The 23,537-nt window shown below is 51.7% G+C and overlaps 1 protein-coding gene across 6 annotated transcripts in view; it reads left to right on the top strand.

The window, feature by feature from the left end:
* CPAMD8 (C3 and PZP like alpha-2-macroglobulin domain containing 8) overlaps positions 1–23,537 on the top strand; it is an 83,060-nt gene that overhangs the window by 20,292 nt on the left and 39,231 nt on the right. For 5 of the 6 annotated variants that reach the window (XM_042928818.1, XM_042928815.1, XM_042928816.1 and 2 more), the window contains 8 exons: positions 3,006–3,134; positions 8,866–9,049; positions 10,388–10,560; positions 11,122–11,271; positions 11,632–11,790; positions 13,433–13,575; positions 16,447–16,509; positions 22,109–22,340. In XM_042928818.1, the coding sequence (XP_042784752.1) occupies positions 3,006–3,134; positions 8,866–9,049; positions 10,388–10,560; positions 11,122–11,271; positions 11,632–11,790; positions 13,433–13,575; positions 16,447–16,509; positions 22,109–22,340 (1,233 nt within the window). The remainder of the gene's footprint in view (positions 1–3,005; positions 3,135–8,865; positions 9,050–10,387; positions 10,561–11,121; positions 11,272–11,631; positions 11,791–13,432; positions 13,576–16,446; positions 16,510–22,108; positions 22,341–23,537) is intronic. The other variant, XM_042928817.1, reaches the window with a different exon arrangement.

Below are 23,537 nucleotides of genomic sequence, written 5' to 3'. Positions count from 1 at the left end.
AGGCCACCAAGCCTGGAGCTATGAAGGTAGGACACAGGGTCCCATTGTCAGGGAAGAGAGGAGCAGGAGTGACAGAAGAGGGCGTCCGGCTCTGTGACAGCCCCACGGACGCCGGATGGCGGGGAAGGGGCGGGGGCAGCTTAGAGTAAATGTGTAGGTGGGAGCCAAGGACGCTTGTGGTGACTGTCCTCTGTGGGGCAACGTGTCCTTAAGGATTTTTAAGCATGGAAGTTGCAAGCTTGGGGCTCTCCGGGCCATCCAGCGGGCTGCAAATTCCTGGTTACAATGAGCTTTTTCTTAATGATCGCAAGACATCCCTTTTATTTCCATTTAGTCGTCTAGCAATTAAGTAGCAGCAAAGCCCTGAGATGACTACAAATACCAGAATTAGCTGAATAATTGTCTCTCTCATAGATACGTGTCTAAAAATGAGCTTTTCCTGGGGCACCTGGGTGGCTCAGTCGGTTGAGCGCCTGACTTGAGCTCAGGTCTTGATCTCCTGGTTCAGGAGTTCAAGTGTGGAGCCTGCTTGGGCTTCTCTCTCTTTCTGCCCCTGTCCTGCTTGCTTTCTCTGTCTGTCTGTCTGTTTCTCTCTCAAAATAAGTAAACTTAAAAATTTTTTTAAAAATTAGCTTTTCCCCAAAATGTCACTTTAATAGAAAGATATTTTATTTCTGTTACCAAATACTGTTTAGGAAAAGGTCTTTAATTATTCTTTTAAAAACAAAACTTGGGGCACCTGGGTGGCTCAGTCAGTTAAGGGACTGACTTCAGCTCAGGTCATGATCTCTCAATGTGTGAGTTCGAGCCCCGTGTCAGGCTCTCTGCTGACAGCTCAGAGCCTGGAGCCTCCTTTGGATCCTGTGCCTCCCTCTTTCTCTGCCCTTTCCCTGCCTGTCTGTCCGTCTCTCTTTCTCAGAAATAAACATTAAAAAAAAATAATAAAAATTAAAAAAGGGAAGCTAATTGTAAATATCAATTATTTTTAACTTTTAAAAATGTTTATTCATTTTTGAGAGAGAGAGTACCTGTGTGCGTGCGAGTCGGGGAGGGGCAGAGAGAGAGGAGACAGAATCCCAAGCCCGATGCAGGGCTCGAACTCACGAACTATGAGATCGTGACCTGAGCTGAAACCAGAGTCAGGCACTTAACTAAGCCACCTAGGCGCCCCAAGTCAATTATTTTTTAAATGAGGGACAGTTGACTTGTAACTGTGTTAGTTTCAGGTGTATACCATAAGTCCATATTTGCACACGTGAAACAGACACCACCATACGTGTAATTCATAGCCAGCATCACACCTAGTTCTACGTTTTTTTTTATGACGAGAAATTTTGAGATCTACTCTTAGCAACTTTCAAGTATACACTGCGGTGTTGTTAACTACGGTCACGCCGCTGGGTATTCCATCCCCAGGACTTAGTTTATAACTGGAAGTGCGTGTCTCTTGCAATCACAGTTTTTTTTTTTAGCAGCGTGGCAAATCAGCACCGGCCAAAAAGAGAGAGGCGTGGGGCCAGAGCTGGGAGGGTCCCACATTTGAAGCTTCCTGAGCTGTCCCTCTGGGGTTCCTGGGACACACCGTCCTCCCGGCTCATGATGTGTGACCGTGCCCCCAGAGAACGGCCGGCCGGGGGCGCTCTCTCAAGCTTCGGTGTCCACGGTGTGCATCGGGGTTCGTAAAGTAGCTGTGAATCACGGGCCCTGTGACAGACTCCGGTTCCAGTCGCCTCCCTCCCTGGAGGTTAGGCTGGTATCACAAGTCTCAAAACCCCAACCCTTTGCCCCGTCCTGATTCGGCTCGGTGGCCTGTACCCTCAGGATGCACCGTAAATAACAAACACACTCTCATCACTTGGAAAATTCCAGGCTTTGGAGGCTACCTCCCAGAAACCGGGGACAAAAATGGGCTAACTTCTTTTTTTTCCTTTTAACATTTACTCATTTTTGAGAGAGAGAGAGAGAGAGAGAGAGAGAGAGCTGGGGAGGAGCAGAAAAAGGGAGAGAGAGACACACACACACACACAGAATCTGAAGCAGGCTCCGGGCTCTGAGCTGTCAGCACAAAGCCTGATGTGCGGCTCAAACCCACAAACCGTGAGATCATGACCTGAGCCAAAGTCGACGCTTAACCAGTTGAGCCACCCAGGTGCACCCCCTCCTTTTTTTTTAAAGTTTATTTCTTTTGAGAGAGACAGAGACACTTCAAGTGGGGGGAGGGGCAGAGAGAGAGGGAGACAGAGAATCCCAAGCGCGCTCCACACGGTCAGCACGGAGCCCGACGCAGGGTTCGAACTCACCAAACTGCGATCGTGACCTGAGCCAAAACCAAGAGTCGGACGCTTAACTGACTGAGCCACCCAGGCGCCCCATGGCCAACTTCTTTATTCTTGATCTCACAGAGGTCTTAGACCTGCACCTCTGGCCTCTCCCTTGTGTTGGGGCAAGTGAAGGGAAAAAGCTCAAAGCCCAAAGGAGCAAAGCCGTATAACCACCCAGGGCTTGGTGCACGCAGGGCGGCAGGGCTCGAGCTTAGGGAGGAGCAGGCTCCAGAGCCACGGGGGTGCTGTCCCACACAGCCTCTCCATCTCCTGACCGTCCTGTCAGGCCTGTGATCCCCTCCAAGAAGCCACCAGGGTCACCAGCAAGCCAGAGAAAGAGAGAGACAGAGACAGAGACAGAGACGGGCATGGGGAGGGTTTCCTAGTATGTCCATGATAGAGCTGTCTCTTGGCAGCCACATGAGTCACCTGCCTCTGTCTTGAGCCACCCCCTAACACCCTGTGACCAGCCTCGGACACTCGCTTCCTGGAGCTGAGGAACGGGGAGAGGGGGGGCGAAAGCGCATTGGACCCCATTCTCTGAGAGCCGGGGGGAGGGTTCCCCAAAGGGGAATTGGGACGTGAGAGGGTCTTGCCGCAGGCCAGGGCAGGCAGAAGCATCGCCAAGGACCCCCTTCCTAGGCCGAGCACCCAGGCCTTGACCAAGTACCCTCTTTTCCTCAGACCAAGGTGACGGCACTCAATGGAAAGCCCGTGGGGGCCCAGTACCTGCCCAGCTACCTCTCTCTCAGCAGCTGGTACTCCCCCAGCCGGTGCCACCTGCAGCTGCAGCCCCCCGCCCGCCCCCTGCAGGTAAGGTGCTCAGGCGTGCCCTCCACACACCTCCAGGGGATGTGTGCATGCCCCGGCCCCTGGCCCCCGGCCCTCCAGCAAGGCCGTATTCCTCGGAATGAATGCCCATAATTTAATTACGGTGAATATTTAGGCTGTGGCCCCGGGGTTTACCACGATAAACTTGGCCATCAGGGCTCCTGTCTGCGGGCTTGTACTTCTTGTGCACGGGCTCTGAGGTTTCCCCACGGACCTAGAGCTGGGTCTCGTGTTCCTTCTTCCCCGTTACTCAGCAATCCCGATTAAGTAAGATTCGCGGAGATGTGTGTGGAGACACGGATCTGTAAAAATTGGGCAGAAGGAGGAGAGTTCCTCTGTGCCCCCTCACCCCTGCGGGCAGTGTCCCCAGTTATTAGCAGCCTGCATTAAGGTAGCACATCTCGTACAGTTGATGAGCCAGGTTGGATGTGTTGTTATTAACTAAGGTCTGCAGTGTATGTTAGGTCCTCTCTTCGTGTTGCAGATTCTGTGGGTTTGGACAAATGTATGATGACGTGTGCCCAGGGTTGTAGTATCTTTTTTATTCTTATTTTATTTATTTTAATGTTTACTCGTTTTTGAGAGACAGTGAGGGACCGAGCGTGAGTGGGGGAGGGGCAGAAAGGGAGACACAGGATCTGAGGCAGGCTCCAGACTCTGAGCTGAATGCTCAGAGCCTGATGCGGGGCTCGAACCCATGAGCCTCGAGATCATGACCTGAGCCAAAGTCGGACACTTAACCGACTGAGCCACCTGGGCACCCCAATTTTTTTAAGTGTATTTATCTTTGCGGGGGCAGGATCGGGGGAGAGACAGAGAGAGATGGGGCAGAGGATCCCAAGCTGAGAGCAGAGAGCCCGATGCGGGGCTTGAACTTGAACCATGAGATCATGGCCTGGGCCAAAGTCAGGTGCTTAACTGACTAAGCCACCCAGGCGTCTCTGGTGTTATAGTATCATACAGAATGGTTTCACTGCCCTAAAAATCCTCTGGACTCGACCTACCTATTCGTTCATCCCTCCTTCCCTGCTACCCCCTGGCAACCACTGATCTTTTCACCGTCTTTGTACTTTTGCCTTTTCTAGAATGTCATGTTGTGTTGGGAGAAGTGAAAACCTCCGGGGTTGTTTTGATTGGAGGCACAGTTTCAACACACACACACACACACACACACACACACACACACTCACACACACACACAAGAAGTCAAGCCGTGAGATTTATTTACAGATCCCAGAGTGGGGTGCGCGGGTGCAAAGTGAAGGGTGGGGGGAAGGGCAGTCCTCCGTCCCAGGTCACAAGCGAGCAGGAGACAGGCAGCCGGGCAGCAAGCACCCTTTACTTGTAAGGTGTTTGGAGACGAGGTCATAGCTGTAGGGGGTGGTCAGTGCTATGTGGTTATTTCAAAAGGCCCCCTGGGGAAAAGCGAAGCAGAAACTTGCGGCCAGAATCCTAAGCTCGGGTCCTTATCTAAATGTCCAGACTCCGGGTGTGAGTGGCTTTGTCAGGCCGTCAGATGCCCCAGCAGCAGCTCAAAATAGCTGTTTTCCCATCACATGTATATGGTAGTCCCCCCTCCCTTATCCATGGGGATACATCCCTACATCCCCAGTGGACGTCTAACACTCCGGATAGTACCAGACCCTACGTGTGTTGTTTTTTCCTATACTACATGCCTATGACAAAGATTGACTTATAAATTAGGCGCAGTAAAATTCACAACAATAATGATAAAATAGAACCACGGTAACAATATTCTGTAGTGAGAGTCACGGGGATGTGGTTCCTTCTCTCTCGAAATATACTGTACTGTCCCCAGCCTGCTTTCTTGTGATCACGAGATAGTAAAGTGTCTACGTGAGGAGATGAAGTAAGGTTGATGTGGTTCGGAGTGTTGGGGATCGGAGCCGACGGCCAAGAAAGAATTCTTTGAGACGTCTTTGGTGCAAAAAGGTGGTTTTCCTAAAGCACGGGGACAGGACCCGTGGGCAGAAAGAGCTGCACTGGAGTTGTGAGGAGTGATTGATGGCGTAAGATTTTCTATCCTATTGGGGGAGGGGGGTAGGGTGGTGTCAGGGTCCCAGGAAATGGAATCTACAGGTTCCTGGAAGTCTGGCGATTGATAGAATTGCTTTTTCCCCTTGTAAATTATTAAGACAGTTGTAAACTGATGGAGACTCAGGGCCTGCATGACTGTGATCTCTTATCAGTTAACCACGGGTTTTTCCCTCTCCTTTGTTCTTGGGCGGCCAGGAGTGCCTGAGGAATGTCACCTATGTGTGTGTGTGTGTGGGGGGGGGGGGGTAGGTTATTAATTTGTGACTTGCCCTCAGTCTGCCTTTGTTTCCCACATCAAGGTGAGTGATGCAGGCGTTGTGACAAAGCATTAGGCTGCACCTGACCTTCTGATGATACATCAGGAGGATCACCTGGGGCGCCTGGGTGGCTCAGTCGGTTAAGCATCTGACGTCGGCTCAGGTCATGATCTCACGTTTCGTGGGTTCGAGCCCCGCGTCGGGCTCTGCGCTGACAGCTCAGAGCCTGAAGCCTGCTTCGGATTCTGTGTCTCCCTTTCTCTCTGCCCCTCTCCTGCTTACACTCTGTCTCTCTCTATCTCTCTCAAAAATAAATAATAAACATTAAAAAAATAAAAAAGGAGGATCACCCATTTCCAGAAGGCTGTTGACAGCGGTAACTGCAGGGGAGACTGTGGTAGCTGGAATCGTACAACGTGTGGCCTTCTTTTTTTAGTGTTTATTTCTGTTTGAAGGAGAGAGAGACAGAGCGTGAGCAGGGGTGGGGGGAGGGGGCAGAGGGAGAGAGAGGGAGACACAGCATCGGAAGCAGGCTCCAGGCTCTGAGCTGTCAGCACAGAGCCGGATGTAGGGCTCAAAGCCATGAGCCCGTGAAATCAGGACCTGAGCCAAAGTCGGGTGCCCCATCCACCGAGCCATCCAGGCACCCCATACAGCGTGTAGTCTTTTTACATCGGCTTCTTTCGCTTGACGGTGTCTTACACGGAATGGATGAACTGTAGTTTGCTTAGCCCTCATCTATTAAATAAGATACACATTTATGTACAGTGTAAAGCACCCTGTTAACTCCGTCAACCAAGAGGCCCCAGGCAGAGCCTGGCTGCTGCAGAGTGAGCTGCTCCCCGGCATTGCTCCCAGGCCTCACTGGCCTGTAAACCAGCCACTGCTCAGGCCCAAGGCCACCAGGGGAGGGGTGGGGGGTGCCTGGGATGCAGCTTAGAGGAATCCTGGTGCCGGAGCGGCCCATTCTGGGGGCTTCGTGGCCCACTGTGGGAGTTTTGAGAATAAGAGAGTCAGATGAGATCGTCTGTTCCCATTAAGCAAGGACCTGGCTGAGCCACTCAGACTTTCCTCTTGGAGGGACATCTCCATCCTGCCAGAGTCGGGTCAGCTGGCTCCAGCACCCCCCCCCCCCCCCCCCCCCCCCCCCGCGACTGTCATCGCCGGGGCCCTGGGCGCAACCTCAGGGCATTGAGGCAAGAGTGGCCGTGCTTGGTCCAGTCTGGGCTCTGTGTCAGGGCCCTTTCCCCTTCCTCCAGCTTGAAGGCCCAGGCAGGGCGGGGGAGGGGGGATTGCTGCTCTGTAAATGGGTTTGACACCCCTATCTTTTAGGGTTGCCGTGGGGTTAGTGCATGAGAAGAGGAAGGTTATGCGTTTTTCTGCCCCCTAACATCTGAGACAGAAGGGGACTTTTGTTTCAGTGCCTTTTTATAAGGTGACTATTTACAAACTTAGAAATCGTAAAAAAAAAAAGTATAATCCTATGCCTTTCACCTAGATTTATGAATTCACATTTTGCTTCTGTCCATCTGTCCTCCTACTTACCTGCCCCCTTGTCCACCTATGCAGCCCTCTGCCCATGCATCCACCCACTCACCCATCCACACACCTGTCCAAGGCACCTGTCCACCCATCTATCCATCTATTTTTTTTAATTAAAACAATTTTTTTAATGTTTGTTTTTGAAAGAGAGAGAGAGAGAGACAGAGCACACAGGGGAAGGGCAGAGAGAAAGGGAGACACAGAATATGAAGCGGGCTCCAGGTTCTGAGCTGTCCACGCAGAGCCTGGCGTGGGGCTTGAACTCACAAACTGTGAGATCATGACCTGAGCTGAAGTCGGATGCTTAACTGACTGAGCCACCCAGGCACCCCATCAACTCATCTATTTCTTTAGCCCTTTTGTTTTGGCTACAGCATTTGAAAATGAGTTACAGACATCCTGATGCTTCACTCTTAAAATATTTGAGCATAATACGTCCTAAAAATCAGGACGTTCTTCAACATGGCCTCAAAGCTATTGTCACATCTAAGAAAATTACATTAACTCAACACGGGCAGTGTTCAGATTTTCAAAGATGTCCCCAGGATGTGACTTCTATCTTGCGCGTGAACGCCCACAGTCTTGTGCACACGTGTGCAAGTAATGTGCGGCTATGTGCATGCACGTGTATATGTGAGCGCGTGTGCACGCGTGGGCGTGTGCGCATTTCATTCAGGATCCGTGGCCACCCATGTTGCGTTTGGCTCTTCTGTGTCCATATGAGAGAGAGAGAGAGCGTGCAGGAGCGGGGGAAGGGCAGAGAGAGAGGGTGACACAGAATCCAGAGGAGGCTCCAGGCCCTGGGCTGTCAGTACAGAGCCTGGTGCGGGGTTCCAACTCACAAACTTCGAGATCATGACCTGAGCTAAAGTTGGACCATTAACCGACTGAGCCACCCAAGCGCCCCTCATGCTTTTTATTTTATCTTATTTTATTTTATTTTATTTTATTTTATTTTATTTTATTTTAAAGTTTCTTTATTTTGAGAGGGAGAGAGAGAGGGAGTGCAAGTGGGGAAGGGGCAGAGAGAGAGGGAGAGAGAGAGGACCCCAAGCAGGCTCCGTGCTGTCAGCGCAGGGCCCAACACAGGGCTTGAACGCACGAACCCTGAGATCATAACCCGCACTGCAGATGCATCGAGCGCTTAACCGACTGAGCCACCCCGGTGCTCCTAATTTCAAATTTTAGAATAATTTTAGATTTACAGAAGCGTTGCTCAGACGGTGCAGAGAGATCCTGTATATCCTTCATCCGGCTTCCCCTGCTGTTTTTAAGTTTTAGAAAGTCATCTGTACATTGCTGAGTTGTGAGAGTTCTTTATACGTCCCGGACGCTAGACCCTTACCAGGCGTATGACCAGGAATGCTGAGCGTCTGGGGTTTTTACCGGGGGTCAGTCACCCAGACCTGGCCGACCACCTGCATAGCTGACCTCAGTCCCAGCCCCTCCAGAGGTCAAAGTGACAGAGTGTGACCTGTACCCCTCCCCCGGCCCCCCACGAATCATCTTGTCAGTATCTGGTGTGGCCTGAGGCCTCAGGTAAACAGAGACAGGCAGGCAGGACAGTTCAGAGGCTTGGAGATCGCCTCTCAGGAGCTGGGGGGCAAAGGCCACACCTCTCATGGGCCATGTTCCTGCACCGTCAGCTCGTCGAGAGTCTCCACGCTGTTAGCACAGTTGCCCCGCTGCCCAGGGCACAGCGGCCGGCGCCAGGATGCCCGGCTCTCTGCCGGGAGGCCAGCACTCCTGCCGCAGCCATCCCCGCCTCCCTGTGGCCCCAGAGCGGCCATCTGCCTGGCGTGGGTGCCGGGCCGTGGGTGCCAGGCAGGGCCCCCCGTGCTGCGTGTCTCCCACAGGTCGGAGAGGAAGCGCTTTTCCCGGTGAAGTCCACGTGCCCTTGCAGCTTCACCCTGTACTACGAGGTGGCCGCGCGGGGCAACATCGTGCTCTCGGGCCGGCAGCCCGCCCACCTCACCCAGCGGAGAAGCCGGCGGGCGGCCCCGGAGAAACCGATTCGCTTAATGCACCTTCTTGAGACGGGTGAGCCAGGCCATTAGGCTGGGGTTCCCTGTTCCCACTGACACTGGGGTGGGACAGACGGGAAGGGGGAGCAGGACGCAGCCTGGAGAGGTGCCTGCTTCAGGGCGGAGGGCGTGTGTCCCAGGCGAGATGGGGCTTGGGCCAGGAGGATGGGCAGGGGTCAGCCGCAGGGGGGGTGGAGACGTCCTCTCGAGGGTGTCCTCACCGCCTGTCTGCAGGGGACTGGGGGAGGCGAGCCACAGGCTAGACCCCTGCGCCGGCCCGCACTAGACTGTGTTGCCATCTGCCGGTGGCCGCTCTGACTCTGCCCAGGTCACCCCCGCCGCCCCCCACCACAACTAGGAGCCCTCCTCCTCTCCTTGACTCTGTGTGCTCACTACAATATCCGTCACCTCCCCTGGGTCTTCCCCAGCCCCATCCCCTTCACAGCCCTTCTGCGTGAAGCAGGATCCCCAAACCGGGCCTTGGGGGCACTTGAAGACAGACGATTTGTGGTGGGGCCGTCCTGTGTGCAGTGGGGTACGGAGCCGTATCCCCGGCCTCCACCCGTTCGGCGCCAGTAGCAACCTATCCACAGGCAGTACGATGCCTAAGAAGTCTCCAGACATTGGCAGTGTCCCTGAGGGGAAGTCATCTGTAGGTGAGAATCAGATAGATAGATAGATAGGAAGATAGATAGGAAGATAGATAGATAGATATGATAGATTAGATAGGAAGATAGGTAGATAATAGAGATAGATGATAGATCAATAGATAGATAGATAGATAGATAGATAGATGGATTTATGGATAGATAGATCCACAGATAGATCCCTAAATACTCAGATTTACACTCAGATTCATAGATTAATTCATAGTTCATAGAGATATAGGTGCATAGATAGATACACAGGAAGTCAAGGTCTCTCTCATGAGAAGGCAGAGTTTCTCACCCTCGGCACTACTGATGTTTGGGGCCAGATCATTCTCCCATTGGTGGCGCTGTCCTGTGCACTGCAGGGGGCTGAGCAGCATCCCCGGCGCCCCACCCCGCTAAGGCCCCACCCTGCTAGATGCCCAAGGCACTCCCAAGTCGGGACAGCCAAAACTGCCCCCTGGGGGGCAGCACGGTCCTAGTTGAGAACTGCTGGCCTGAATGGTGCTCTGGGAATCACACACCCACATCCTTTTGGGCCTTCCCTTCCCTTCTAGGTGGTGCAAGTGTCCACGGAGCCCTTGCCCTGGGCCAGCACCTCCACGCTGCACCCCCAGGTCATCCCCAGGGCAACCTGGGGCATTGGTGGCCCCGTCGTGGGGTGCTGGGTCCTCACGCCTCTCCCCACCTTTGCCTTGTCTTAGAGCCCCCTCCAGCCCCAGCAGCTGAGGTCAACGTGTGTGTGACTTCTCTCCGGCTGGCCGTGACCCCCAGCATGGCCCCCCTTGGCCGCCTGCTGGTCTTCTACGTCAGGGAGAACGGAGAAGGCGTCGCCGACAGCCTCCAGTTTGCTGTGGAGAGCTTCTTTGAGAACCAGGTAGAACGTGGGGGGCCAATCAGGGGAGTGGGGACAGGCAAGCGCCACCGAGGGCTGGGGGCTCCAGGGTGTCCGCGCCGGGCCGTGCGCAGCTGCCGCTCGGGCTCCCAAATGGTATCCCGGGCAGGATCCTTCAGGAATAATTGCAGCCAAGGTTGCATCTTTACTGGACCGCCTCCAGAAGTCACCACCGATCGCACGCAGGGAAAGCAGTCAGCTGTCCCCACTGCGTTCCAGATCTAAGGGACACCACTCATGTCCCCCGCAGTGGGCTCAGCCTTCTGCCCCCTCTCCCTGCATCCTTTGAAGCTGGCTGCCGCATGCCCTCAGCCCGTGCCTGTCTCCCCATCTCTCCCCTCCCCTCCTCTGCGCAGAATGTTCCAGTTGTACCAGCCTTGTTCCTTTCATTCTGCCTCCCGCCCTTGTCCTCACCTGGGCAGCAAGGCCAGGGTCCCAAGTGAGCTGGCCAAGACCGGTTCTCCTTGGCAGGCGGAGAGGGTGGGTGGGTGAGTCAGGAGAGTCTGGCCGAGCTCCTGGTCTCTCTGCTGTGTTCGGATCCAGGTTTCAGTGACGTACTCAGCAAATGAGACCCAGCCTGGGGAGGTTGTTGACCTGCGGGTCAGGGCTGCAAGGGGCAGCTGTGTGTGTGTCACTGCGGTGGATAAGAGCGTCTACCTGCTCAGGTCTGGGTTTCAGCTGACTCCGGCCCAGGTGAGTGGGGCCCTCTGGTGCCAGGCTCCAGCACCCCCACGAGGGTCTCTCCCTTTCCAGTCAGTGAAGAGCCCCCATGTGAACCAGGTTCTTTCTCTCACCATCGAACCCAATCTTTATTGCTGTAGTGAAAGATCGTAGAGTCGAATTCATCAGACTCTTGCAATAGAACGTTGTCCACAGGTCCTACCTTTCCAGCCCCAGTCTGCCCATCTTTAGAATGGGCTAATGCCACCAACGCCCATCTCCTGAGATTGTCTCGAAGTGGTATTCACGGAAGGAGCAGCCAGACCCCTGAGAGCCAGTTTGGGTTGAAAGGAAACCTCCGGCTGACTGCTCTCTGTTCTCCTTTGCCTGTAGGTTTTCCGGGAATTGGAAGAGTATGATGTTTCTGATGCCTTCGGGGTGTCCCGGGAGGATGGGTCCTTCTGGTGGGCTGGACTGGCAGCCCGGCGCAGGCGTTCGTCCATCTTCCCGTGGCCCTGGGGCGTCACCAAGGACTCCGGGTCTGCCTTCGCCGTAAGCACAGATGGTCTTAGACCCACCGCCCCTTCCAGGCTCCTCTCGCTTTGAAACAAATGAACTCCGAGATACGGAGATGGTCAGGGTGGAGGTTTCCAAACTTTTATTGGGGCAGAGCTAGTTTGATTCTCCCCAGTGGAAGCTCATAAGCGGACCCTCCTGATTTGCAAGGCCAACCAGAGCAGAATGCTATGGGTGTCAACCAATAACTGGGACTTGGTATGGAGCAGAGGTAGTAAGGGTGCTTTGCTGGGAGGAAAACCATCACGCTGGGAGCAGGCAGCCATGCTCTCAAGGGGCTCACGTCGTCCCCCTCCTTCCGGGCTGCGGACGCCGGGGGCTACCGGGGGTGCAGGAGACACAAGCATCATTCTAGATCATACCGCCAGCCCCCATGAGCATGCTGGCGGTCTCCACTCGAATGCACGGCCCATCTGTGGCTGCTCTTCCCCCCCACCCCGCCCCCATTATAAAAATCATTAAAAACGCATCCTTTTCCTCTTGTTTTTTTTTTTTATGGGAAATTTTCAGACCTACAGAAAAGTTGAACAAAGGAACAAATGCCTATATACTCACCGCCTGTAGATCCCACAATTAACACGTTGCTCTATTAGCTAAAAAATAGTACACGCCTACATCTGTCTATATATTTGTATGCACATCTATGTCTGTACTGGAACAAACGATGTTTCAGTTACACATTTGTTGAACGCCTGGCAGTTTGAACTGCTGGGCCCTGGCCGCTCTTGGAATTAAGGGGCGGGGCGGGGGGGCTGCTTCTGAGTCTGAGTCACTGACTTTATACTCCTTATTCCCAAAACAGAGCTGGTCAGTCTGGGGTGGGGCTTTCCTGCAGTCTAGTTGCCCCCTGTATTTAGCGCAGTGGTCGAGATCATAACAGCAACAATTGCAGATCTCCGTCTGTCTCTGGTCTAGATCAGGCACGGTGCCAACTGATTTTTTTTTTTTTAACGTTTTTTATTTATTTTTGAGACAGAGACAGAGCATGAACGGGGGAGGGGCAGAGAGAGAGGGAGACACAGAATCGGAAGCAGGCTCCAGGCTCTGAGCCATCAGCCCAGAGCCCGACGCGGGGCTTGAACTCACGGACCGTGAGATCGTGACCTGAGCTGAAGTCAGCCGCTTAACCGACTGAGCCACCCAGGCGCCCCTGATTTTTTTTTTTTTTAACCGTGAAATTCACAATGAACAGAACAAACAGAAAACAAACCATTCTAAAATGCACAATTCAGCGGCATTTAGGGCATTCACGGTGTTGTGCCACTGGCACCTGTGTCTTAATTCTAGAATGCTTTCATCCCTTCCAAAGGAAACCGCATCCCCATGAGTAGTGGCTCCCTGTGCCCCTCCCCCAACCCCTGGCAACTGCTAATCTACTTTCTGTCCCTATGGATTTACCTGTTCCGGATGTTTCATATCCGTGGAGTCATACATGTGGCTTTTTGTGCCTGAGCCACAGATATGCTGGCCTCCCCTCTGCTCTATCTTACGTGGTCACTGGGCCCCATGATCTCCTCAGCCTGTGTCACCAAGCCCAGAGCAGAGGATGTTGGGCTGGTAACCCCACAGTGATGGAACTGCTGGGGCCATCCCATCCATGGCACTGTCTGTTGCCTAGGAAACGGGATTGGTGGTGATGACCGACCTGGTGAGCCTGAACCACCGACAAGATGGCGGCCTATACACCGATGAGGCTGTCCCTGCCTTCCAGCCCCACACGGGGAGCCTGGCGGCAGCAGGGTCCTCCAGACAACCCCCCAGGTAATTGCCACGTCGAGCAGGGCTGTCTCGCCTCATACTGTGGTCTTTGGGGGCTGGATCATTCTCTGTGGTGGGGCTGTCCATGCACGGCTGGGTGTTGAGCAACATCTCTGGCCTCCACCCACCTGTTGCCAATAGCACCCCTTTCTCCCAGTTGTTACAACCAAAAATGTCCCAGTGTCCCCTGGTGGACAAAGTCACTACTGACCTAGTAGTGACCCCGGGAACCAAGCATGCCAGCCCCCCTCCCCAGTTCCTGACCACACCCAAGTGCACGGGTTTGGGGGTGCAGAGAAAGGAAGGCACCTCAGGAGCAGAACTGCCTGGAACAGAAGGGTTGGGGTGGGGAGGGAAGCTGGGGCTTGATCCTCCCTCTCCCAGGGACTTTGCTTAGAAACTTCCTTCTAGTATCTCTCTCTTGTTCGTTCTTTTCCTTTCTCCTCCCTTTTCACCTTCAATTCTCTGCCTTTTCAAGTTGGACACCAAGTAATACTTCTCAGTCTCTTATTTGAACTCTGCACATTTAAGCCTTTTGAAAGGCATGAATTTCCCTAAGAGTGCTGCTTTGGCAGCACCTGAGTTGTGTTGTGAAGTGTTTCCATTATTGCTTCTTTCCAAATAGGTTCTAACTTTTTGAGCTGTGACTTGTGCAGAAGTGGACACTTCTTAAAATTTCAACTGATATTTTTTAAGTAATATTTTTTAATGTTTTTCATAAATTTGTAGCAAACATGCATTGTGGCCAGTGAACATGGTCTGTGTGTTATCTGTTGTCCTGTTCTTACTTTGAAGACTTTTTATGTGGCCAACTTTTGTAAATGTGCGTGTCTTCTTGAAAAGAAGATCTAAGCCCCCATCAATTCTGTACAGGGCTCTCTATGGATACTTTAGGTCAGGCCTATCGATGGTGATGCCTACATTCTCCATACTCTTGCTCACTTCTTGTTTGTTTGCTAACTTATCAATGACTGAGACAGAGAAGAGTTCCCATCTCTCCCCTGCATTTGTGGTTTTGTCCCTGGAGTCATGGAAACTTTAGTTTCATAGGAGGTGTTGTTTTCTCCTCTCTCCTATCCTTTCCTGTCTCCCCTCTTTTCTCTCCCACCCCCTTTGTCTGATGTCTCTCTTACTACCTCCTCAAGCCCAGGTCTCAACCAGCCAGCTGGGGAAGGGGAAGTGTTCTGGAGACCTTGGCTCCCATTCTGTCTGGATTTAGGGGCTGGGACTAGGGAGGCAGGCTTTAGCTCTACTCTCTCCCACCCACTCCAAGAAGGGCACAGAACCAAAGGGCTGGGGCTGGCATCAGTGTGGTCGGTAGTGTCTCAGCATCTTGTCTCTCTGGAGACCCTGAGGGTGGGCCCCACACCCCTCAGCCCTTGTTCTAAGCCAGAAGTGGCCGAGAAGACCTCCAGCCCTGGCAAGCCTGTCCCCAAAAGCCCTCTCCATCTTTCACACATTCTCTACCTAGACTGAGATCCTGGATACCTTGTTCTCCTGGGTTCTTTCTGCCTGGGCCGCACACTTAGCAGGAGTGTGGCAGGCCCAGGAGGGTCCTAGTTTCCAAACTCCAAATCACAGGATGGGCAAACCAGGCTCCCCATATGGTACATGGCAGTATTCTAGGATGTGGTTGGTGAGGGAGGTGTAACACTGGCCTCTGGGCCTCCACCCACCAGATAGTGCCTTGGGGGTCCTGACACTCCCGTGTAGCAGGACCCCCAAGAGCTTGGCCTGGAGTGGATATGAAAGTAATTTTCTGAAACCCCAAACCACAAAGGCAGTTGTAAATCCCGCTGCACAAAGGCATAACAAATGCCTTCAAAAGCAAGTGTTCATATCTTTTTGTAATTGGATAACCCATCTGTACATCTGTATTCTGAAGACAAGATATTTTTCTTAACCATATGCAGTGATTTAAATTTTTTTCAAGCAGTGTGAGAGTTTATATAATTTAATGTAAGTTTCTCTCCTACCTCTAGACCCTCCATTCCCCTTTTTGGCCAGTAATTTCTTAGAGATCCTTCTAGAAATTTTCCATGCATATGCAAGGATTTTTTTTTTTTTAAACAATGAATGAATACTATAGTACTGTGCTGTGCCTTCTTTTTTTTTTTTTAATGTTTATTCATTTTTGAGAGAGAGGGAGAGATAGAACGTGAGTGGGGAGGGGCAGAGAGAGGGGGAGACAGAATCCCAAGCAGGCTCCAGGCTCCGAGCCAACAGCACAGAGCCCGACGTGGGGTTCGAACCCACAAACCATGAGATCATGACCTGAGCCGAAGTTGGGCACTTAAGCGACTGAGCCACCCAGGTGGCCCTGTGCCTTCTTTTTTGAAGTCAACAATAAGCCTTAGAGACCAATCCGTATCAGTATATCTGCACTGACCTCACTCTTTTAGACTGACGTGTAACATCCCACTGCACGATTGTACTACCATTTGATTAACCCAGTCACCCTCTTGATGGAGATTTTGGCTGTTTGCTCCGACAAACCAGTCCATCGTCTCCGTGGGTATTTCCCTGTGACGCATGGTCCCTGTGACCCTTCTTCCCTTCTAAACTCAGGATGTGAAGTGCCTGTTGATTTAAGGTGATTCTATCAAGCCTTTGATGCTTCACTCCTACTAGTCCTAATCGAGTAGAATGTTAACCCTGCCAGGTAAAAGAGTTAGCACGTTCCGTCCTAATCAAGTAGAATGTTAATGGACAGCCAAGAGAATTAACACACTGCACCCTAACTGGGTAGAAGGTTAACCTTTCCAGGTACGAAGTAACGTGTTAACGTTCTACTTGTGTAGATGTTAACCTGCCAGGTAGCAGAATTACATTACGCCCATGGAAACTTAATCATTTCTTTTTCGAATTTCATAGAGCAGAGAAGAGGAAAAGGACCTTCTTCCCCGAAACATGGATTTGGCATTGTCTCAACATCAGGTACAGTCAGATTCCTTTTCTTCGTTGTGTTTGCAGGCTGACTCAAGGGCACTCGTGCAAGTCCAGATTGCCCCCCAGTAGGTTTGCTTTCAGATCTGACATCAACATCTGAGTGAGACTTTGGGCATCCTTTCCTAACACATAAAAACTCAAAGCCATGAAGTCAACCCCAAATCCCGCTGCAGCTTCGGACATCTGCTCAGGAAATATGAAATGCAGGGGCTTTGTGCCTCTCACAACTCCCACTTGGGGTAACTCTATCCGCTCTGTTTGCGTAACGAGCTCATTAAAACGATTACAGTTCCCTGGAACGTGAACTCCACCCCACCCCCCTCCATCCCCTCTTCACTCTTCAGGGGACTCAAGCTCCTGCCCACAAAACAGGCTGCTTTCCTCAGCACATTTCCTTTCCACATTTGTTCCCCCTTTTAGTTCTTTTTGAAGAAGCCCTGCTGTGCCAAATTCCTGCCAGATGCTATTGGCTGTTTTTTTTCTTTCAATGCTTGGGGTCGGAACACGAGTGGTACTAGTTAGGCATGAAGGGTCAGACGCCCCTGGGCCATGGGTGGGCTTGCTGCTGAGCAGGTGGGGTGGGGGGAGCTTCTAGACACGAGATGCCATGGCACGTGGTCATCACAGAACCGAGCTCACAGCTGGGGGTTCCTCAGACTGCTTTCACAGATGCTTGTGTCCCCGTTATGGAAAGACTTAACTCCTGGTCAGAACAGATCCAGATAATTGCGTCAAGTTCCAGGGGTCTAAATCTAAGATGAGCTGTCTGTCTGTAATCATTCACATGTGTCAAATGTATCTATTTTCTGGGTGCTGGATGTTTTGGGGGGGCCAGGTAACATTGCTCTTGCTTCCACCTTTCGGCTGTTAGAAATAATCCTGCTATGAACACAGGTGTGCAAATAGCTCTTCCAGACCCTGCTTTCGGTTCTTTTGGGTGTATACCCAGAAATGGAATTGTTGGATCGTATGGTGATTCTGTGCTTAATCGGTTTTTGTTTCTTTGTTTGTTTGAGACAGAGACAGCGTGAACGGGGGAGGCCTACAGAGAGAGGGAGAAAGAGAGAATCCCAAGCAGGCTCCAGCCTGTCAGTGCAGAGCCGGTGCGGGTCTCGAGCTCATGAAACCGTGAGATCATGACCTGAGCTGAAACTGAGAATTGAGAGTCGGATGGTTAACTGACTGAGCCACGCAGGCGCCCCATATGTTTAATCGTTTTGAGGAACCTGTATAGTGTTTCCCACGGTAGCTGCACCATTTTATATTCCCACCAACAGTGCACAAGGGTTCTTCTCTAAGTGTTCAGTAGAATTCACCAGTGAAGCCATCAGGTCTGGGGCTTTTTCTTTGTAAAGAGATTTTGGGTTATTGATTCAATCTCTTTAGAGGTCTGTTCAGTTCTGGGTCTGTTCAGATTTTGTATTTCTTTGTAATTTAGTCTTGGTTGGTTTTGCATTTGTATAATTTGCCCATTTCGTCTGGATCATCCAAGTTCTTGGCATATAGGTGTTTATGTACTTTTTTATGTACTTTTTTAAAATAATCTTTTGATTTCTCAGAATGGGTAGTAATGTCCCCACTTCCATTTCATATTTTAGTAACTTGAGTCTTCTCTCTTTCTTTCCCTTAGTCTGTCTAGTTAAAGGGTGGTCAGTCTCATTGATCTTTTCAAAGAATCAGCTTATGGTTTTGTTGATACTCTGTTATTTTTCTGTTCTCTATTTCCTTTATCTCTGCTCTAATTTTTATTATTTCCTTCCTTCTGTTAGCTTTGGGATTAGTTTGTTTTTCTTTTTCTGGTTCTTTAAGTTGTGAAATTAGGTTGTGTATTTGAGATCTTTCTTTTTATTATTATTTAAAGTTTATCTATTTTGAGAGAGAGTGTGCACATGCTTGTGCAAGTGGGGAGAGGCAGACAGAGAGGGAGTGAGAAAGAGAGAGAGAGAGAGAGAGAGAGAGAGAGAGAATGCCAAGCAGGCTCTGCACCATCAGCAACTCAGGGCTTGAACTCAGGAACCGTGAGATCATGACCTGAGCCAAAATCAAGAGTTGGACGCTTAACCAACTGAACTACCCAGGTGCCCCAAGATCTTTCTTCTTTTTTAATACATATATAGCTATAAATTTCCCTCTCAGCACTGCTTTTACTGCATCCCATAAGTTTTAGTGTGTTATATCTTGTTTTCATTCATTTCTGAGTATTTTAACATTTCCTTTGTGATCTCTTCTTTGATCCATTGGTCAATTAAGAATGTGTTGATTACATCAGCTCAGGTCGTGATCTCACGGTTTGTGAGATAGAGCCCTGTGTCGGGTTGTGTGCTGACAGCACAGAGCCTGCTAGGGATTCTCTCTGCCCCTCCCCCACTTGCATGCATGCTCTCATGCTCTCTCTGTCTCTTGAAATAAATAAATAAACATCAAAAAATATGTTCTTGAATTTCCACAGATTTGTAAATTTTCTCGTTTTCCTTTTGTTACTACTTTTGTTACTAATTTCTAATTTTGTCTCATTGTGGTCAGAGAAGATACTTTGTATAATATCTGCCTTTCAAAATCTACTGAGACTTCATTTGTAGCCTTACTCATGATCTTGCTTGAAGACTGTCGTGTGTGCATGCCTCTGGATCTAGTTGCTTTATTGTGTTAAGTCTTCTACTTGCTTACTCATCTTCTGTCTGGTTGTTCAGTCTGTTATTCAGAACAGGCTACTGAAGTCCCCAACTATTATTGTAAGCTTTTTATTTCTTGCTTCAGTTCTTTCCCTTTTTGTATGTTTCATATATGTCAGTGGTCTGTTATTAGATGTGTAGGTGTTTGTAATTGTTGTATCTTTTTGCTGTATGGAACCTTTTATTACTATCTAATGTCCTTCTTAGTCTCTTATGTACTCTTTTTTTACTTAGAGCCCATTTTGTCTCGTATCAGGATAGCCACGGCTACTTTCTCTTGGTTACAGTTAGCCTGGGATATCTTTTCCATTCTTTCATTTCCAACCTATTTTTTGTCTTTGCAGCTAAAGTGAGTTTCTTGTAGACAGCAGAGTCAGGTCATGTTTTTTTAATTCACTCTGTCGATCTCTGCTTTTTTTGACTTGCGGAGTTTAATCCATTTACATTTAATGTAATTGCTCATAAGGAGGGCCTTATTTCCATCACTGTGCTTTTTGTTTTCTGTGTGCCTTATAGCATGCAGCACAAGGCAGGGACCTTGTCTGGGCACATGGTATGGATTGGGGACAGTATCCTGGTTCCAGTGCCCAGTATGTTCTGTCCTCGGCTGTAATGCCCACCTCCCCTCTGTGAGTTTTTTGTGGGTAGTCACAGTGCACCGTGCATCTCCAGGCCCCTCACAACAGCCCAGCCAGGCTGGTGGGCAGCTCCCATTCTTGTGGCTGTTTCATGGTTATTTCAGGCAGAGGGAGCACCCCCAGGTCGGTGGGCAGAGCCAGGTATGGTATGACTGTGAAAGCAGGTAACTCTGAGCAGTTTGACGAGGCTCAAGGGTCGAGATGCACAAAGGTGGGATGGGTGGGAGCTGTCAAGGCTGAGCCGGAGAGAGGGAGAACTGAGCTGTCAGGTGCTGGAGTGGCCAAGTCAAGCAATGACGAGAAGCCATAGTGAAAGTAATGGTGAAGCCCTTTCATCATTACTGTGGCAGTGTAGCCTGATGCCCCCTGTTCCGGTTTCCCTACAGAACGGAACACCTTGCAGGTGGATCAGCCATGGGGGTCGTCTCACTATGGAGAGAGCCCTGGACAAACGGCTCTGGCAGTTTTACGGGCCCTGACACCTACAGAATGGGGGGGAGGAGAGCTCAGAGTGGGAAAGTACTGGGTGCTGAGCCAAAGTGGGAGAAATGCCTTCAAGGTTTCCTCCCATGAGAAGGAGACCTTGGCAGAGGTCTTCAGATACCTAATGACCTTGGGGCCCAGGCAGATCCCTAAAAACACACAGAGCTACGAATGGAGGCACTGGGGCTGGGAAGGCAAATATGGGAGAAGCATGGCTGGCCAGGGGCCCAGAGTCCCTGACTGCAGTTCCCCTCAGAGACCACAGCACACTGGCTAGGCCACAAGCCTGGTGTGGGGAGGGCGGCTTTCCCCGAGGCCTGCGAGGGAAAGCCTTTGTAACAGCCTGTAGTCAGGCCTAAAAAAAATCACACAAAGATTTATAATCGAGGGTCGGGCTCTGCAGGAGTCTGTGGGACAAGGATGCCAGGCCAGGAAGAGTAGGCCCTGCCCCTGAAGGGCAGGCTGGTGGCACCCAGCGTCCACAGAAAAGTTGGCTGTGCCCATATGAAGCTGGTAAAAGTTCTGCCACTTTTCATGGGAAGAGGCTGACTTGAGTTGTCACAGGGTGACAACGTGTGGCCCTCGTAGAAGTGAGGATAGGTGTCCTAGGTCCTGTGGGGCCTGATGGACAGCGGAGTCTCCATGCGCCGCAGCCTGGGGTCAGGCTTCCGGGAAGCAGACAGGGGTCAGGCAGGTGAGTAAGGAGCAGAGGATTCTTGCAGCGAATGTTTGCGGTAAATCTGGAAAGGACATCCTGGATATGCAAAGTTGACCACAGAGGTTCCCTCCCGAGCCATCCTAACGTGATCAGTGGTGCCGTTGGTGGGGGTTGGGTGGGGGCGGGGGGAAGGCAGGGAGAATCGTGAGCAGCACCGTCTGCTCGAAATATAACATCTGCAATTCCCCACATACGTAACGTCAGATTTCCTAGTGCCGTGTTATAAAGGGCAAAAAGAAACAGGTGGAGTTCGTTTGAATCTTATATTTTATTCAACCCGATACACATCCCCAAACATGGTTGTTTCAAAATGCGATCAATATAAAAAATGATTGATGATACGTTGTACTTTTTTTTTTTTTTTTTGGTACTGTATGAGTTTCCTGTGGCTGCTGTCACGAAGAACCACAGACCGGATGGTTTAAAACAACAGAAATTTGTTGTCTCACAGTTCTGGAGGCCAGGCATCCGAGATCAAGGTGTGGGCAGGGCCACGCCGCCCCTGGGGGCTCTAGGGGAGGAGCCTCCTGGGCCTCCTCCAGCCCCTGGGGGCTCTGGTGCTCCTCAGCTTTTAGCTGCATCCTTCCCATCTGTTTGTTGCCTCTGTCTTTACATGGTCTCCTCCTCTGTGTCCAGATTTCCTTCTTATAAGGACCCGCATCCTTAGGTTGGGGCCCACCTTCGTCCAGTATGAACTCATCTTGGCTAATTTCATCGGCAAACACCCTGTTTCCCCAAATAAGGTCACATTCACAGGTACAGGGGGTTAGGGCTTGGGTGTAACTTCTGGGAGACACAAGCCCCAAATGACTCGACCCTCCCCCTACACTGGGTGGAGCATGCACTGTTGTGGGTCCACCGTTGTCCTGAGAGCCACTGGTGTGCCTCATTACCTGAGTTAGGGCCGAGGGGCGGCATTCTCCTGTCACACGCCGCGTTGTGCCTGCGTGCTTGTTGCCGAGCTGCAGGGCCGCCTGCCTGGGCCCCCAGGCCTTCCAGCTGCAGCCCTGCATTCCCACCTGGCTGCCTCAGCTCGGCCCTGGAAAAGGGTCCCATGGTTGTCCATCCTTCCGCAGCGACCCGTCCGGCGAGGAGATGCTCAGCGTGCGGGTCCCGGACTCCATCACCAGCTGGGTGGGTGAGGCCGTGGGTCTGTCCGAGGCCTGGGGCCTGGGTGTCGCCGTGCCTGCCCTGCTGAAGACCTTCAAGCCTTTCTTTGTGGACTTCACCCTGCCCGCCTACGTGGTCCGCGGGGAGCAAGCCAAGATCCCGCTCAGCGTCTACAACTACATGGGCATCTGTGCCGAGGTACTACACCCGCCCCCGCACACAGCCTTCCCTGTGCCCGGGGGTGGGAGGATGGCACCCGTGATGTCAAGAGGCAGGGGTGAGGGGAGGATATCAGCCTGAGGGGCTTGGAAGGGGACAGAGCATCTTCATTATCAGGGAGGGAGTCACCGAAGGGGCGGTCCCTGTGTTGTTGGGGAGGCAGGGGCAGGAAGTCCTGGAGGTCAGCAAAGCAAGTGCTCAGTATCTCAGTTTGTTTATTTCTTTCTTTATTTTAAATGTTTATCTTTGAGAGAGAGACAGAAATGTGAGTGGGGGAGGGACAGACAGAGAGGGAGACACAGAATCCGAAGCAGGCTCCAGGCTCCGAGCGGTCAGCACAGAGTCCTGTGCAGGTCTTGAACCCGTGAACCTTGCGATCATGACCTGAGCCAATGTCGGACGCTCTACCGACTGAGGCGGCCCGGTCTCCCAGTTTATACTTGCACACCGGCTGGCCCTGGCCGCGTTGCTCTGCTTGTTGGTGTTTCAGGTTCCACAAATGTCAGGGAGATAGGAGTCACCGGTGGTTACACGCTAAATGGGTTCGCAGGTGCTAAGAAGGGTGTCCGCAGAGGGGCCCAGACCCTGGTCATGCTGTCGAGGCTCCAGCCCCTGCAGGGGCTGTGCGGTGGGGTCTGGTGGAAAAGGCTGCTCTACCCCTTTCTTGTAGCTGCTGTGACAAAGCAGTGGGAACCGGGTGGCTTGAGACAATAGAAATGTGTTATCTCACAGTTCTGGAGGTCAGAGTCCAAGGTCAAGGTGCGGGCAGGGTGGGTTCCTCCTGGGGGCTCTGAGGGAGGGTCCGTCTGGTGCCTCAGGCCTGGCTTTGGCGGCTGCGGGCAGCCCTTGATGTTCTTTGGCTTGTGGCTGCGTGGCTCCAATGTGCAACCTGTCTTCACATGGCCTTCCTTCTTCCCTCGCTTTCCCTTCCCTCTGTGACTTTCTCTCTGTGTTTCCTCTTCTAAAGATCCCAATTCTGTTGGGGTAGGGCCTACCCTAATAACCTCATTGTAACTTAATGACCTCTGCACAGACCCTGTTTCCAAAGAAAATCACGTTGACAGGTACCAGAGGGTTTAGGACTTCAACATAACTTTCCGGGGGCCACAGTCGGACCGTTACAGCTACCCCAAGACAGGGGGGCTTGGGGCTGAGCTTGGAGGCTGGGGAGGAAGG

This window comes from Panthera leo, chromosome A2 (assembly GCF_018350215.1).
Source record: "Panthera leo isolate Ple1 chromosome A2, P.leo_Ple1_pat1.1, whole genome shotgun sequence".
Lineage (NCBI taxonomy): Eukaryota > Metazoa > Chordata > Mammalia > Carnivora > Felidae > Panthera > Panthera leo.
The sequence above is the reverse complement of the archived record's forward strand: the minus strand, read 5'-3'. Positions and strand labels throughout refer to the sequence as shown.